Here is a 17,640-nt window from a genome sequence, read left to right as displayed (position 1 = left end):
CCTCGGCCTTCCGTTCATCACCCGGCCCTTCTCTCCCCCATTTCCCTCCCACGTCAGCAGCGGAATCGCAATTGAGGAATTGTAAGACGGATTTAAGTGCCATTTGCCCTTGCTTGACAGGCGACTGGAACGAGATCGAGCGCGCTGCGACACCGAGCGTGTTCGTGGATCGACGATCGAGCGATGTCCGCGGGAGGAAGTCCGAGATAAATGACGTGTTCGTTTTTTTTTTTTTTTTTTTTTATGTACAGACCTAGAAATGGCTGACCCTCGCGAGCCTCGATTGCATCGCCGGATGCGCGGAGGGGATCCACAACTCGTCGCTGGACCGATTCCCGACTACCACTGCAGATGATAAAGTAACGAAAAGAGGAAAAGAAGAAAACGAATGAAACTCGTACTCGAAAGACCAAAGTCGAGAGATAAATGACAAATTCGAGAGGGGTTGAAATTTCGCCGGCAGACAAATCGTCCAGCCATCGATCGCATCCCCTTCGGCTAGTCCGTTCACTAGGCACTACTGTCGCTGAGTGTGATGTACAAAGGGATTCGTAAAAGTTACTGTACAGTCTATCGTATGCGTCGGTGGCTCCGGAGGCTCGCGACGATCGCTTCGAGGTGGTAAATGATTGCCTTGGGCGCTCACTAACGGAGACGCTGCTCGATCGGCGGCCCCTGCTGAAAGATCGTATTCTCGTTCCTTCTTCCAGCGTGTTTCGTCATTCTTATCGTCGTCGATCACGATCGTTTCATCGCCAAAGGAATCATCCAGCAGGGGCTATCGCGGAACGAATAGTGAAAAGAGAGAGAGAGAAAAAAAAAAGAAACGCACGGCACGACAATACGGACACGATGGGCAGGTGGCACTCGGTTTCGGAGACATGACAGACACAGACGCACGAGAAACAGACAACAGACAGACAGGCAGACGAACAGCAGGCAGACGGACAAGACAGACAGACAGACAGACAGGCAGACAGATAGACAAACAGATAGACAGAGAGATCGGCATTGTTAACAACGGAAGATTCTCGGTGATTCGTTGTTGTTTATTTAAAACAAATTTTTCATTCGTTCTCCGTGGATCGTCGGTTTCCATCCATTCGACACTTCACCCTGATTCTTCTCTTTATCCTTCGTTCGTCCGAAGCGTCGATTATCGGCGCACTTCGTCGACTCATCGCTACAGCGATCGTAACGATAGTCAGCGAATTGCTAACGATAATAAATAATCGTAACAGTCGCGATAACAATAATGATAAGTACAATAGTAATGATAATATTCAATCGCGACGAAGGATCCTCGTGAACATACAATATTTAATGGCAACAAACGTTTCCTTCGACATTCTCTTCACTATTTCTCCGCCAACTTTTCCAATATTTCCTCCCTTCGTATGTACATATGTATATTATTAATCGTTCCGCCGCTTTCGTGTAACGCTATAAATCTGCGAAACGCGTCGCTACGTAGCGACAACCGATCAAACAATCGTGACAAATTGCGATTCGATTCCCATGCGCTGATTCGAGCCGCCACCAGTTTCACCGCTCGCAGCGACGAATCTCGCCGAATCTCTTTTCGACTAAAAATTGTATTATATAAAACATTCGCAGTCTACCGAACACCGGTAGTTTTAAAATTCCTCTTCTCTATTTACGCCACGTTTTCTACCTTCTCAATGCTTCGACCAACCACGCTTCGAATTTTCCGTCAGGAGCAGTAGCTCGTGCAAAATAATCAGTTGCGGATTTCAAACGAATTTAACGACTCCTTTGACCGCAGCGTGTTCGATGAGGTTGCTAAAATGTCGTAACGTTTCAATCGGAAGGATCAACTCGCAAAAAGAATGGTTCTGCCAGCGGGTTTCCAGGCTTCTTTTTTTCCCGCTGGCGAATTCGTAATCCCTAATTCGAGAGGCGAATCGCGAGCCATTAATCCCGCGGACGTGCTCAAAAACGATTATGAATTTCAAATGATTCCGCAATAGATCTATCGCCCCTGACTCCACGTCGAAGCATGGTTCTGCGATTAGCAAATTGATCGAGCTAAAATCGCGTCGATCCCTCGCGTTCTTCCTTTTCCTTCCCTCCTTCCTTTCCGTCTGTCTGTCCCGTGTGAGAAAAAGCAAACTTCATGCACACGCTTAGGACGATATCGGCGATTCGTCGATAAGATCTCGTTCCAACGTGACGCGTGCACTCTATCGACGCCGGGCTTGAAGCATCTGCTCGATCAATCGATACGTACATATACATATACATACATACATACATACATGTATATATATATAATTACGGACGAAAGCGATCAGAGACTCTTCAAAACGCGAGGGAACGACCTATTTCGCCGAAAATAATCGACCAGCGATGCTTTACGGGGGCTCGAGCTTCCGGTGAGCCACGCGTCGCCTTCCGCTTCCACAGAGCACCAAAGAGTCGAACCTCGTGGTCCAGAGTCGCTGAATGCTTTTCGAAAATTAACCGAGACACGATCGAGTAACAGAATTTACTCGCCTTCTGTATTCTTTTCTGCCGCCGTCATTCTCGTTCTTCCTTCTTTCTTCTCCTCGTTTCTCATTCAAAGATACGATGCTCGTTCACACCTCTGTCTCTCGCACCATGCACACGCACACCAGGTAATAACTTACTTATCAAATTCTTCTTTTTTTCTTTTCTCTGTTTTATTTGCGTAATTTCATCGCTATGTGTGGTTTCATCGTACAATTCCGCTCACTCGCGGTCGCTTTCAGACAAACGGGTTACGTTCATTCGGCTATCAGGCATTCGGTGTGTCAGGCATACAGACCGGTCGCACGTTAAATACGTATAATCAAATATTTATTCCAAGCCGACTTAATATAGGATAACAGCTTCATCTCATTTGTATATCTCGTTTTAGGTCGTAAATCTAGAGGATTGGCACGAGTCCGCCGTACGAATCGATTAGTTAGAAAAAATCTAGAATCTTCTTAATTACCCGTAATTTTATCGTAAACATTTAACTGTAGATTCGATACGTTTACTTCCTTAATAACACACGTTCGTCGTTCTACGTTCTTACGTACGGATATAACAAAATGTTCGTATGGTTTTTTTTTTATTTTTTTATTTCATTTCCTTCGTTTCCACCCTCATCGATAACACAACTCATCGTCATCGTTGATCATCGTCGTCAACATCGTCGTAATCTTCTTCGTTTCTCCCACATCTCCTCTTCCTCCTTTCTTCCTTTCCTTTTTTCCTCCGCTTTTTATACATAAATGGCCTTCGTGTACGTGTGTATGCGTATGTGAGTGAACCTGTAACGTATACGTGTTTGCGCCCACCCTCTCCCCGTTTACGAATGCTCGCGACTTTTCCCTCCGCGTGAAATCACGGCAAACAGAAAAAAGGAGCGAAAGCAGGAGGCGACCACGGGAACGAAATCGAAAGGAAGGAGAGACGAAGCTTTCAACCGAGAATGATCTTTTCACTCCCGACGGAAGAACAAGCTTGAGGGTGGTCACTGAACGAACGAGTTCGATGTGCGCTCGTTGAAATCGATCGGCATGATAACCATGCCTTTTCCACCGTTCTGTTTCGTGTTTTCTTAACTTCTAAGGAGACAGAATACGTTCAACGAGGGAGGGCAACTTGTTTTCCCCCTTTCGGTCGCGGCGCGTATGTGTATAACTGTGCACGCGTGCATAGTTCGTGCTTTAATCAGGAAATCGATCTAAGGAAAGTATTGGAGAGATTTCGCGGGCATTTGAGGATAGTTTGAATTCATTCGTGATTACACTTTCGTTTCTGTTTTTATACAAAACCTATATTTACAGTTGACGATCGAGAACGAAAGCGATGTCAGTCAGAAACGAAGCTTTCCTCGAACATACGCACGCGTACAACCTGTATAATTGTTTCTATGAGCTTATGTAATGATGCGTGTCGCGTATTTTGTGTTTTTCGTGTGCGATCTCGTTATTTTACGTCGCTGCCTTTAACCACACCCTTGGCAAACGGGCTGCCATCTCTGTCGCTCTTCAGTTCCTACGCAACAACGTGGCTCGATTGATTCCCGCAAAAACTTGATGACCGCCTTTTGCGTGCACCAGTTCTCCTCTACCCTTAATATCCTTTTTCAATCTCTAATAATCGCTCCTTTGCATGCTATTTTTTTTTCTTTTTTCTTTTTTGAAACCGTAGAAAATGTGAGGCATAGAAAAAAACTTCCCGCGGCACACTCGACGAACACGTGCCGTGTTTTCTCTTCTTTCCCTGTCTGTTTCCCTTCTGATCGAGCCCCCTTCGACAATTTCGTTTCTGCTTGGACGAGGGTGGGTGGAATGGGCGAATGCAGGGGTAAAAGCCGAAGGTCTCCGCCTATCTTCTTCGAAACGTTCGTCACACGTTTCTTTCCTCTCGGTCTTTTTCTCTTTCTTTTCCCCTTTGTTTCTCTTACGCATTCCGCTACAATGAAAATTCTGCCCGTGTTACTCCTTCGTCCTTCGTCCGGCTGAGAAGAGGCGCGCGACGATTCTGCTCGAATCCATTTCCTCTTGCTTCTCTTGTCTTCCTTCTTCGTCATTCTTCTTCGAAATTTCCCGAGGAACAAACCTCGACAACAAATATTCACGGATGGCCCTCAAGGTGGCCGGAGCAATAAGTGTCTGATTGTCTTAACAATACTATCAGTTTTACACGAATTTCATCGGGTCCTCCCTCTCGTCAAACAACGATCGTTCGCTTTATATTTGTCCGCTTTTAATTTTCCCCCACGTTCCGCCTCTCTTCTCTTTCTTGTTTCTTACTATTTTCTTGTATATTTTTTTTCTTTCATCTTTGGAATTCGATAACAATACACCGTATAACGTTTCGTAATCGTCGATAGTAGAGTTAGCGCTCGATATACTTGTTAAGGGTACTTTTTAATTAATACTCGATATTTTGTTATTTAGCGTTTATTATTTTCTCGTTTATTTACTCTTACGTTTAACGTTACCGTAACTCGTTTATTGTTAAATGGTAGTTTATTACTGCGTTTTTTTACGTGCTATCATTACTCATTATTACTATGCTTCATTTATCCTTACAGCGTTAGCGTCGTTATTAATAAATCGATATTTAGTTATCATTATTACTATTGTGTTATCATTAATAATCTACATACTCCCACCCTTGAACCTCCGCCATCTTCCGACTCACCGTCATCCTACATCGTGCGCATCGATGGTGCCGCGTTCCTCTTCCTTCTTCACAATTTTTCTACAACATGTTCCTTAAAAAAAAAAAAAAAAAAAAAAGAAATCCCCCGATATTCTTCGTACCATGTGAACACAACGGGAAACATCAACGGCAACGACGTGGCCGGAAAAAACACGAACAACCCACCCCTGTCCGTTTCAGTTAACACTATGTTTCAACACTAGACGATAACATCATCTTACTTTATTTTATATATAACACGTATGCAACGTTGAGCAAAGATTTCGATTTAATCCGTTCGAACATACGAAGAGATTCCTAACTACCACCCCTCCGTTACCCAACTCATCCCCTCCCTCTTCGTGGCCAGAAACTTCCTGGCCGGTTTCAGCCATCGCGAGACGCTGTACGCGAGTTTACTCCTCGAATTCGATCGACCTGTTTTCGAGGGCTGTGCGCGATCGTTGGATCTCGCGTGGCCAAGTACGTGTGACTTCGATGATTATTCCGACGAGCTCCCACAGGGGGTGAAGCGTCTTCGAAACAGACATTCGCCCCTCCCCCTCCCTGGTAGCTCCAAATGTAGCTGTCTTACGTGTATATATGCGCGTGTAAATGTGTTTGGATGTCTGTGTGAGTGTGGTACCCGCGGTCCACCCTGGTGATGGTTGTAAATTCGTGTCGTGGAATTCTTCCGGTGAACGTGTTCGACGAACGAACCCGTTTCGATCAACGCGGTTCTAAACAGATCGACGCGGTGGCTTCGTTCGATCGCCGCGTTGTAGAGGAACAAGACGATGCCGATACGGTCGTTGAGATCAAAGACAATTGGAAAAGTATGAAATTACACGGTAGAAAAATACTGTGTGCCTCGAATCCAATGAAATCGATACGAGTCGAACGGAACTGGGGCCGATCAGCGTCGACGGGTTTCCGATCTTCACGGCAGAGCTCCGGCGCTGTCCTAACACGATGGCCACTGCTGCTAGAAAGAAGCTCGTACGAATATCGATCTTTTCTTCGGAAGTATAATGCGTGTTATTAAATTGATAATCTTATCTTACTGAACGTTGTTTCTTCTTTTAATTACTCTGTGTAAAATATGTATTCATATTTTTCATTTGATTTACCATCGCTTCACACGTGTTTCTTATTAGTATACCATTTTTCTGTGAATCAGTCTGTTTATAAAAATTGTTAGTTTCTAGATTTGAAATTAAAATATAAACATTGTACTCGATTATAACTCTCTTCCTCGGAATCGAATATTCTTAGAGATAAAGCGTAACACAATTATTAAAATCGAAACTTTCAGGCGTAAAGCGAAATTCCTTTGGAAGATTAATTTTAAACCATATCACGCAACTTACATACGGTAGTCCTAATTCTAACAATTGTACGTATTTCGAAGTATTTAGTAATTCTTATTTGCAAATACTAATAACGTCGAATTGTTAGACCTTGCCATTTCCACGATAATATGTAGTGTGTTTCTACTTCTTTCTTTTGATCTGCTTTTTTTATTTTATACCGCGGCTATCTCTGTGCGGCTAATAGAAAAAGTACAGAATATAGAATAAAGATCAACGATCGTGCGAACATTAATTACAACGCCGAAGCTTATCCGTGAGGACCGAAAACGCAACGCGCCCACCGCAGAAAAAGAGCCCGAAATGGTCTTTGTTCGCCTACCCTTTTGTTTCAAAAGACGATAATTCATTACGTGATCTGGAAGCCGCGCCCACCGTTCGTTCCGGTTATTCGCCAGCTTATTTCCCTATTCCGTTTTCCGACGTCTTTGCACAACATGGGAGTTGCGGCGAAACATAGCTACCATTTCGCTGTGCCGTGCCTTTCATCGCCCGAATCCGCTTCGAACGTACGTACGAGCGCGGCTAATCGAATTTGCCACTTGTTTGAAACGCCTGCCTCTCGCGTAATCGTTTGCACGCTAGTACTGCGAACTCCGTGTTGCACTTCAGAACGTTATTCGCAAACCGTTCGTTTTTTTTTACAAAAGAATTACTTCATTTTAACAGTGGAGCTACCGACGACTAAAATATCAAATTTGTGCCAAGGATAACGTGACGTAGAGGGAAAAAATGGGCCTTCATATACTTTGGTGAAAAATCATTGAAATCGTGAAAAATACATTGTTGCGAATGTGCGAAATTACAGTGAAATCTTATTAACTTGACAATTTGACGATTTCGGTAACCCTAATGTTAAAACAAATAATAGTTTGCATAAAAGAACAGTCGACGAAAAACGACGAAAAGCAATTTCATAAACCTGCTATTTTCGAATTTTTGTACAAAGAAAAAAAATTCCAATGATACGCTTGGAAAGGCAGTACGACGTGTGTCTCATCTTCGAAACTGTGATCGACGATATCTATCTATCAAAGAGAAGGGAACCGCACGTGTGCGCCAACAAAGATGGAAGAACGCATCGAGGGCGGAAATTCCTAACGTTTTCGAATGATAAAGGCAGATCGTCCAATTAGTTGCGCCCTTAACGCGTGTATCGCGATTTTTGTGTAAAACGTGGTTCGCTTCTGTTCTCCGGTTGTTGTCGACGGCATTTCGCGATCTCTTCGCGATCGTTCGTTACGTTAATAATCCACGTTTCTGCTCTCCTTTTCTCTTCTTCGCTTTTTTCTGTTTTTTCCTTTTTTTTTTTTTTTTCTTAGTATTTTATTTCACGACATGGATTACGGTGTCTCGATGAAAACGTGAAAAATTGTCCCGTAGCAAAGAGATGCGGCCTTGTTCGATGGTGATTCAATGGTGAGGGTTCGCGTACGACTATGGAAACGTTCGGTGGTTATGATTGTCGAACTGACGTTAAGAACGGTTTTTCAACGGATATGAAAAATGAACGAAATGGAGAACGAAACTTTCACGATGCGAAAACGTAAATTGGTCGGATTCAAAGGGATAGAAAAAAAGAAAGAAAAAATATAGAAAAGAGAGCGGAGGAATAAAATAATGTCAGTCAAACGTTCAGAAATTGAAAGCAATAAAGAATGAAAAGGGAAATTTCGGGGATTGAGGAAAAAACGTAGAGACAATGGGATTATTCGATCGGACGACGCAGTGAACCGCGCACTGGATGAAGTACAAAATTCCCGTTCGCGAAACGGAAACGAAAAATCCCTGTTGTTCGTCGTACTTGTTACGTAAATTCTCTTTATGGACGGTTTAACATTCCTCTTTCACGTTCCCACGTTAAATCGACGGTGTGTCCACTGGACGACGTATTCGGCAAATTCTATGTATATATAAATGCTGGTTCGCCCGGTTTCCCTTTCATCGGCTTTCATTTGCGGATCACCCCGAGAAAATCGTCTTTCTTTGTCAGGAATGCCCCATGGAAGACTTTAAGCTTCTGACGATACACAGTACTTGATTTATTTGAGCGTTTCACGACTGTGACCCAGAACATGCGGTTCTGCACTCGGAATCGACCCATTGGGCATCCGGACGTAAAACGGACCGACGTAAAAACGGAGAAGCCTGGACGATCGACGAAATGTGTGGCGGCTGAGGCACGCGATCGGCCGCCCGGTGATTTCAACGACCGGTCACGCGTGTCCACTTGCATTCAATTTAATTTCCAAGCGAGTATTCGTTGCCAAGCCTTTCGAGATTATTCTCGCCGACGACACTGAAATCTTCGACCTACTATCTACAGCGTATTAATCGAAGAAAATTCGATCGAATTTACGATTGTTCTTTGTAGAACGAAGGTGCGTCTATCGAACGATAAACCGTACACGAGTAATAAAGATAATCAGAGCGCGGCGTCGATGTGGCGAATAAAAAGAAAAACGATTTCTCGATCAGCCGATTGTTAAATCTCATTCCGCGTCGCGCTTCGATCGCAAGTCCTGGCACGAGGGTCACAATCAGAAGGGTCTACCTATTAGTTAATTAACATGCTTACACGAGATTATCACTTACGCAAAATTGTCGGGTTTGCTTATCAGGCTATCGCGCGCGAGTTTTAAACGTTTGTAAACACTTACTCTGTTAATCTACGCACAGTCACACGTTATGTATTAATCTCCGATCCAACGGTGTAGTCGGTGTAACCATGTATCCGAATACGGACACGCGAGAACAGCGAGAAACTGGAAAAACACGAAGACAGGAAGACGGATTTTTCATTTTTTTTCTTTTTTATATTATATGTTTTTTCGTTTCTGTTGGAGGCACGTTTTCCGATCACGCGTTTTCATATTTCATTCTTCTCTTCCACGTTCTTCCATTGAAAATGACGAGAATTTGGAAAGGAGAATTACGATCGAACCGGCGAACAAACACGAACGAATGGAAGAATAAGGTGACAGAGCTGAAACGCAGTCTCAAATTTTAATCAAACCTCTACTGGCTAGTTCCACGGAAACGTGGACACGTCCGTGATAATCGAGAGAGTCTCCTTCGCCCCGTGAGAACCGGCGCACGTTCACCGAATCACAACTCGCTCGCTTTAATCCATTTGCCTGGCGTTCGTTCGCTCGTTTACCTTACATGCCCGCCCTAATTTCTAGCCTCGGGGTTTACACTGCTAATGAATCGTGCGTCTACGAAGGCCCGAAGCGACTGAAAAATTCAATTACGACGCCCGGTTCAGCCTGGCCGACCATCCTTTTCAAGCCCTGGCCAACCAGGGTTGTTCAACGTTCACAGGCTGAAACGACCGACGGAATAACCTGCTTCAGGATCTCCCACACGGACACCTCCGTACGGCTGAAACAGAATTATTTCGCGTCCCGGATCGTTTCTATTCACCTCGAGAGATTATTCACGTCCTCCTCGACCGGTCTATTCAACGGGCACGTTGGAAAGACGCGAGATTTCTCGGTGATACGGCGAAAAATCCGCGATCCACCGGTGGAAACGGATTCTTACGACACTAGCCTGGGGTTTAAATTAATCCAGTGGTAAACGTTAATAAACGCGGTTGATTCAATGGTAGCATGCAAATGAGACTAAATTCCAGAAACGAAATGATCTTGGTCTCTGGCATTCTGTCGGACGATTCTGTTTTAAAGCATTGAATAACGACTGCGTGATAAGCTAAACGAATGGCCGACGAATACTCTCGCAAATGGAGTAATTACATTTCCCTGGCTTCTATTTATTTATCTGGTTTTTCAAGAAAACGTATCGGATAGAGAACGAACGATAAAAGTATAATCGCGGAGGAGAAAAACCGGCAGCGTAATTAGAAACGCCATCGTGTCGGATGATAAAATACGAAAAACCATTTGATTCTGTTCGTTTTCGCTGGTTCGCGAGAAAAACGCGTGATCGGAATCGTTCGACGATTTTTAGGGTGAAAATTCGCTGCGCAAGGGACGAACAGGCACGACAACATTACGAGGCTTCGATTCTCGTTGGCGCACACGCGCACTAAACGATCGAACAACCCCTCGATCAATGGATTGTAACGATGCGCGATTACGACGTGGCTAAAACATAACGTCTATGCTTGTAATGTTATTAAAATGTACACAGTTTAACCTAATCGTTCGTAGTAATTTTTCAAGCCTACATCGTCGATCGATGGGATCGTAAAATGGAACCGGCGTGGATAGATCGAATCGACGACGACTGTAGACGAGAACTTTCCGTTGATCGTTATTCTTTTTTTTTTTTTTGTCTTTATACTTTTTCCCCCGTGTTACGTTTCATTGTCATGGATCGATTATCAAACGTTTTATTATCAACGAGTAGCAACTTAACGTACGACAACAACTATCGTTTAATCATTAGCGTAAAACTCTTAAATCTCTTCGTTTAAACCGTGTCCTCTCTTTCCCTGTCCAACAATTTCATTCTCTCTTTTAAATTTAACTCTTCTTTGCTGCTTTTATTTTCACGTTTCTCCTGTTCTTAACGTTAATCGTATCAATTATTGTTGTCGCAATTGTCGACGAAGCGATGGTGTGGCAGGGGGAGAAGAGCGGTTCCCGGTGAAACAATGGCCGTCGTTGCGCCATTGTTTTGTTATTGTTGAAATTACGTTCGGTCGCGCGTTTCAGCGATCCGTACACGCTGCGTCGATTAACTTTTCCACGCGTTACGCTATCCACCCTTCCCTCCTTCTCCCTCTTTTTCCACTTCTTTCTCTTTTTATACTTTTAATGGAAAACTAACATTCGAATGAAGGCACGCCGGTTAGAGAAATTAACGGCGAACAAAAAGAATCTCGAGATTTTCGTGGTCAAATTCTGCTCTCCTGTGAGGACAAAATTGCTTTAGAGTGATTAACGTAAAGTAATTCTTTAATAGCCAGGCGTTTACGGGATTTCGGTAGAAAACAATATCAGTGAAATTTTAATACGAGCGCGGTGCAAATTCATAAAATAAATTTAATACAACGGCCACGGTAACGACAAACGCTCGCAGCGTCGCTCTTTCAAATGAAAACGCTCGCCAAATGCGTCGTTGCTTGTTTAATACCAACACACCGTTACTTTGTAATCAACCAGGAAATCCGTAAATCCGTAAATCCATGTAATCGAGTGTCAGGTGAATTTTCGTGAAAATCAATCGCACGGCAATCGGATTGAACGAGCTTTTTCAAACGCAGTTTCTACCATTTTGACGTTTGTTGGTGAAAAAAAAAAGGATTGCGTCGCCGCGCGTGTAATTCTGTGACTCATTAGCCCGAGGTCGCACCACATCGTACATTACGTAGCCGTGTGACGTTCGCGTAATAACGTCACAAGGCTGGCTGCGTGGCTGCGTTTGAAGTCTGATTTAAACCGGGTCGTAAATTAATAACCCGGAACAGGAAGTCAGAGACGCGGCCGGCGAACAATGGCGAACAATGGCGAAACACTGTCGAAACACTGCAACACGACAATTTCCTTAAATACACAAAACTCGCGAATGGATATAATTACATTGGCAACACTGCGACAAAGACACGCCCGACCTTACTTTTCCTCGAATAAACTTATAAAAGACGAATCGCGCAACTGCAATTTTCCGAACAAGTTCAGGTAAATACTCAAACACGACATCCAGGAAAACGTCGAAGAAAGAAACCAAGACCGTGGTACGCGATCGATTCCTTGCAAGAAGCGAACAACTGTCAAAGCTTTTGAAATCAGGTAAAAACCAACTTGGATTGTTTCGGTAACGCCAAAACATACCTCTAAAAAATCATACATCAAATCGTTGTAGTTTATATTACGTCATAAATCATAAACGTTTGCGCTTGATGGCAGTTTACCAAACTCTCGACGAACAACGGTTCTCACGTAGGAAAGTTAATCTGCGCAACGATGGCCGAATGGCGACCGAAATCGCACGGACTTGTACTCTCGCGTGTTTCTCCTCTTCCACCCCTTGAATCCTCGGAACACGTATCACTTCGATGATCGGTGAATCGGGATCATCGCGCCTTCTGATTAGCACACTCGCGTGTTCACCGTGTCCATGGATTGGCGTTAATATTACGTCCCACACTGCACACCATTAGCAACCAGCACCACCAGCATCACCATCGGCTCCCACAGGCTGGCCGAGTGAATCGTCCTCGGTTATGCGATTTATTAGTTTAGTTTTTCGTATGATTAATCTTCTGTTTATACCTAATATGCACATATTAAATATATTATACCGTTACCTTTACGTGAGCAAATAAATTGATTATTATACCGGTTCGCGGAGAGAGGAAGTGCCTGGGTGGCGTTTCTTTTTTCTTTTCACCCCCTGGGCTGCTCCCGCTTCCACCTTCGTCTCCTTCTTTTCTTCATTGTCAATATACAAACAATGTCTCTCTGTGTGTGTATGTATCCACGAGTGTACGCGTTCGACGCGCTCGCGCGCCCACCCACGAGCTTCGTGTGTCTCGTTTCTTTATTTTTTTTTCCTGCCTTTCTTCGACTTTTTTTTGTTCCTTATAGAACACGTGGCCAAACGATGGGCGTTCGACGGTGGATTATCCCGTCAGTCGATAAAGTTCGAGTCGAGCACGCTTTGAGCGTTGCGTTCGAACCGGAGAATGGTCGATGCTTCTGAAAGACTGAATGGCTTAAGCGTGAGTTCGTAGAACTTTGAAGTTTGTTTTTTTTTTTTTAATCCGGAAGTTCTGGATACATTGAAAAACTGCTGGAAGCTTTCGAGACGTTAGAACGGTTGCTCGAGGATAACACGGAGAACTCGCGTGAACGTAGAAATATCAATGTACCAAGGTTGTATATCGAAATGAGGTTCTCTATGATCGAGAGAAACAATGTTTACCGGTAGGTCGAGCAATTCTAACGTCTCGAAACGTTTGGGATTTGTTTATTCATTGGACCACATGAGCATCCTATCGCATATTCCCAGAAGCGAGTGGCTTATCATATGTGGAATTTCACGAAAGGCGATCTCAAACCGTATCTTTGAGTCCATCAAAGAGGAGTAATCGTGTTTCCGTTTCTAGATTCCAGCGTAACAGCTTTGCCGCTTCCGAACAGCATCCGACAATCGTGTTTTCGTTGGAACACAGAGCTGAAAACACAGGGTTCACCCGTGTTGAATCTGCTGCACCGTCTTCATCTGTCGTCTGTTGGTCGTTTCCTCCGCCGTGTTATTCGCATCGATTCGCTTGCACGAGCCAACTGTAAAATCCATGGAGGAAGTAGCGAAAGCTCGGCGAATCTCTGACTTCGTGCAGGCAGTAACGGTGAAGAATGGCAGTTGATGGTGCTTCCTAGTCTTTGACCTAACTTTCTTTCGTTTTCTTTTCCCCGATCTTTCCCAAGGTTTCTTCGATCGACCATGGAAATTGTAAGGGTGTAAAACAAAATCGTTGAATGAGCCAGGAAGCTCGAACGATGGGTTCGATGATGGAAAAATCCTTCGATAACGAAAGTGCATAGACAAAGTTCATCGGAGATTTGAACACAGTCGATAGAATCACGGATGGAGATAATCGATTAGCTTGTCTACGGTATCTCGAGAGTTCATCGTTTGGGTAGTATCAAGATCGACGAACGATGCTGCAAGGCAATTAGCGGCTAAAAATTCGCCGAGTTTTATCGCCATCATCTCGAAATGATTTTCAGCCATGCGTTCCACCGCACCACACGTGAGATCTTCGTTTATCTCACACGATAAAAAAGAAGCACGGAGATGCTGGAATATTAATCGCTCGTTCTCAAAGAAACGGAGATATAATTCTCGTCTTAAATTCTCATTTTATCAGACTCGGTACACTCTGGTACGGCGAGTCTTCTTAAGGAACATCCTTTGCTCTGTTTTCCTCCTTTAAATCTATCGATAACGCTTACTCGCTTCTAAGAATCGATCGGATCGATCAGGGTCCGTTGCTTCTAAAGTTGGCAGTTGTTTGCGAGCTTCTATGCTCGCGATTCTCTCCTCTTTCTTTCCAGTGTATTTGTTGAGAATACGCACGACGAAGGAATCTCTTGTCGGATGAACGATTCGTTGGTCGAGAGAACTATTTCAACGGCCGTTTGATTTCTGGCTGGATCGACGTATCAGGCCGTGCGCTGGCTCGCGATTGAACATTCGAACCACGGGATTCTGCGTTCGACCGAAATCATTTGCTTTAGTAACTGATGAGCAACTTGATGGTGATTAAAAATAGGATTACAAGGAACGAGTTAAAAGAGTTTAAAAAGATTTCGATAAAGATTATGCGCGCCGTTACTTGGTTCGTCGATCGAGTTGAAAGTAAAAAGGGGGAAAAAAGTGTAGGAAAAGAGAAGAGTGGAAGGAACGAGGAAATTTCCAGTTTTTTCTTTCTCCGAGTCCCCCGTTGCTCGAGCGAGCAGCACACGTTTCCTGGCACGATAATCACCGGCTCGACGACGACGACGGCGAGTCTCGTTCTTTATCAACGCTAGCAATTCTCCAGCCCGAAGAATTCACCTTCGTCGTACGTTTCTCCCGCGAGGTTCCCTATGGTTCCCAGCTCGGTTCGTGTGCTCGGTTGTGCGTGTGGCGTGTGTCGTGACCGCGCGAGCGCGGCGCACTCCCGTGATTATACGATGTGTCGAGAGATATATGCGGATGAATATCGCGTTGCGTGCTCATACGCTGTGAGATCGTCGAGTTATATCTACGCACGTAATAGATGTATAATTCTTTTTCTATATACCTATGTACACCGCGTACACACACCTTGAACGGATACGCACGCGGGCGCGTGTGTCTACCTCGTGTTTTTTTTTCCTCTCTTCTCCCGATGCGTTTTCTTTCTTTCTCTTCTTTTCCTTCTTCTCTCTTATTTTTCCTCGTTTTAACTCATCTCGTTACGTATAAATGTTAACACGCTGGATCCTGCGCAAGTGTGAACCCGTATGTGTACGTGTATACGCGTGAAGATGTCTGTACGTTCGTGTGTGCGCGTGTATATGTAAGAATTACATGTATACGTTTCCCCTCGTAGCTGCTCTTAGTGTACGTAGATGCGTGCGTGTATATAATGTGTACGTGTTTGTTTTAAACGTCTTCTTATATAAAATCGGCAGTTCGGGCAGTTCGACGTCTCGCCGCACGACTCTAGCCTTACGTATGAAACCAGATTTACAAAAATACGTTGCGCGTGTGTTTCGCGTATTTGGCACTTTTTCTCCCCTCTCTTGCCCCCAATTCTCTCTCTTCCTCGGTCTCGTTCGTTCAATCTCGCTCATCCCTCTCACACCCATTCGCTCCGTCATCCTCTTGTTTCCCTTTCACACGCTCCCGATCACACGTCCATGCATAGGATTTTCTCTATTTTTCTTTCGACAAAACTCGTACGCTCCATTTCGTTCGTGTTCTCCCCCCCTTCCCTCCTTTAAACCAGTCTGCGCCCCACTCTCGTCTACCGTTCAAAAGAGTTTCAGTATCGAAATCTGAATATCAGATTTATCCACAATTCGGAGAGGGAAAGATCCACGCCATCTTGCTGAATCCTCGTTTTTGCCACACGTTGCCTCCTACTTTTTCCTGGCCGTGTTCTTTAGGAGGTCTCATCATCTCTGGCAGCAGCGATCGAGAGAGGATCCTCTTGCATGTCGACGCGAAAATCGGCAGTTTCGATGATGGGCGGCGGCCGCTGAACGACAACGACGACGACGATAACAATGACGACGACGACGACGACGACGACGGCGACGACGACGACGAGAACGATAACGCGTGCAACGGGAACGACGACGCCGGCGACCGCGGTGGCAACAACAGCGACGATGATGCCCACGACGACGGCGACGACGGTGAAGCAGCTGCCGCTGTGAACGCGGCGCGAAGCCGCGCGGAATCGTCGACTAGTCCTCCTCGGGACCCATGTTCATCAGCATCATCTTCTTTTTCGCGATCTTGCTGTACTTGATGTCGATCGGCTTCGTGGTATCGTAGAGGCTCGGCGCCTGCAGGATAATCAACACCGTACCAAGCACGCAGGCCACCGTGAATATCCAGAGGAAGATCCGGTCGAGCACCATCGCCACGTATTTCCAGTCCTCCTCCACCTAAAATCAGAAATTTGAAATATAGTAATCCTTGTAACTTCAAACAGACCAAACAAATCTCCGCCTAACTTTTATTTCTTTAGCTAGTTCGTAGAAATATAAATTTACACAAAAAGTTTCGTTCGTTTCATAAGGTGATAATAGATGAACAACAATTTCTGTTTTATACTAGTTCATTGAATTAGGTATGATCCATTTCGTCCTATTTCTATTATTATGTTCGATGCATAATTCAATAAACTAACATAAAACAAAAAACATTGGGCGTGTATTATTTCCTTATAAAACGAAAGAAACTTTTCGGACAACCTAATATAACCAACCTAACCCCAACCTAACGTAACGAAGACATAATCCCACGCGTAGAGATAAACGATGTACGTTACTTGTGCGCTTGGTGAGGCTAACGAGAGAAAGAAACTACGCGAGGAGATAGTTGAGAATACCGTGAGACCTCGTAACGGCACGAGCTTGCCAACGTTATCGTAAATAAAATATCTCGTTCGACAAGTCGATCATCATCCTTCCCATCCAGCCAAGCACAACATTCTTTCGTCGTTTCGAAGCCAGTTCAGGGAATGAGAAACATTCTTTCCAAGTTTTCTTCCTCCGTTGAACGTCCAACTATCTACTCTATGTAGCAAGGATCCATGTAGCTCTTCGTCATCGAGCTCTCTATATCTAGCTAAAAGATGAGTTGTATTTTCGAACTTTCAATCGAGTACCCTTACGACTTGTAGCAAACGTTGAGAAGCAAAGAGAACGAGAAATAGAGTCGGTCTCGTCCGTCCTGGAAACTGGTAACATAGACAACTGATACCTCATTCCATGGGTGTATCGACTTCTTTCGATTCCCTCCGTGACAAGGGAGGAAGTGGACGATAAAACAGACACCCGATACTTTTATGATATCTTAGTCAGGAACGTCGCTCGGTATATCGTTCCCTTTTCAATTCAGTACAACC

The 17,640-nt window shown here is 44.4% G+C and overlaps 1 protein-coding gene across 1 annotated transcript in view; it reads right to left on the bottom strand.

The window, feature by feature from the left end:
* Window positions 1-10,835: 10,835 nt before the first annotated feature.
* The window catches only part of LOC126920152 (acetylcholine receptor subunit alpha-like 1), a 157,143-nt gene continuing 150,338 nt past the window's right edge, over window positions 10,836-17,640 (bottom strand). Inside the window, exon 7 of the mRNA XM_050730138.1 lies at window positions 10,836-16,675. Coding sequence (XP_050586095.1) covers window positions 16,472-16,675 — 204 coding nt within the window. The 3' untranslated portion in view covers window positions 10,836-16,471. The remainder of the gene's footprint in view (window positions 16,676-17,640) is intronic.

Source organism: Bombus affinis, chromosome 9 (assembly GCF_024516045.1).
Source record: "Bombus affinis isolate iyBomAffi1 chromosome 9, iyBomAffi1.2, whole genome shotgun sequence".
Taxonomy (NCBI): Eukaryota; Metazoa; Arthropoda; class Insecta; order Hymenoptera; family Apidae; genus Bombus; species Bombus affinis.
The sequence above is the reverse complement of the archived record's forward strand: the minus strand, read 5'-3'. Positions and strand labels throughout refer to the sequence as shown.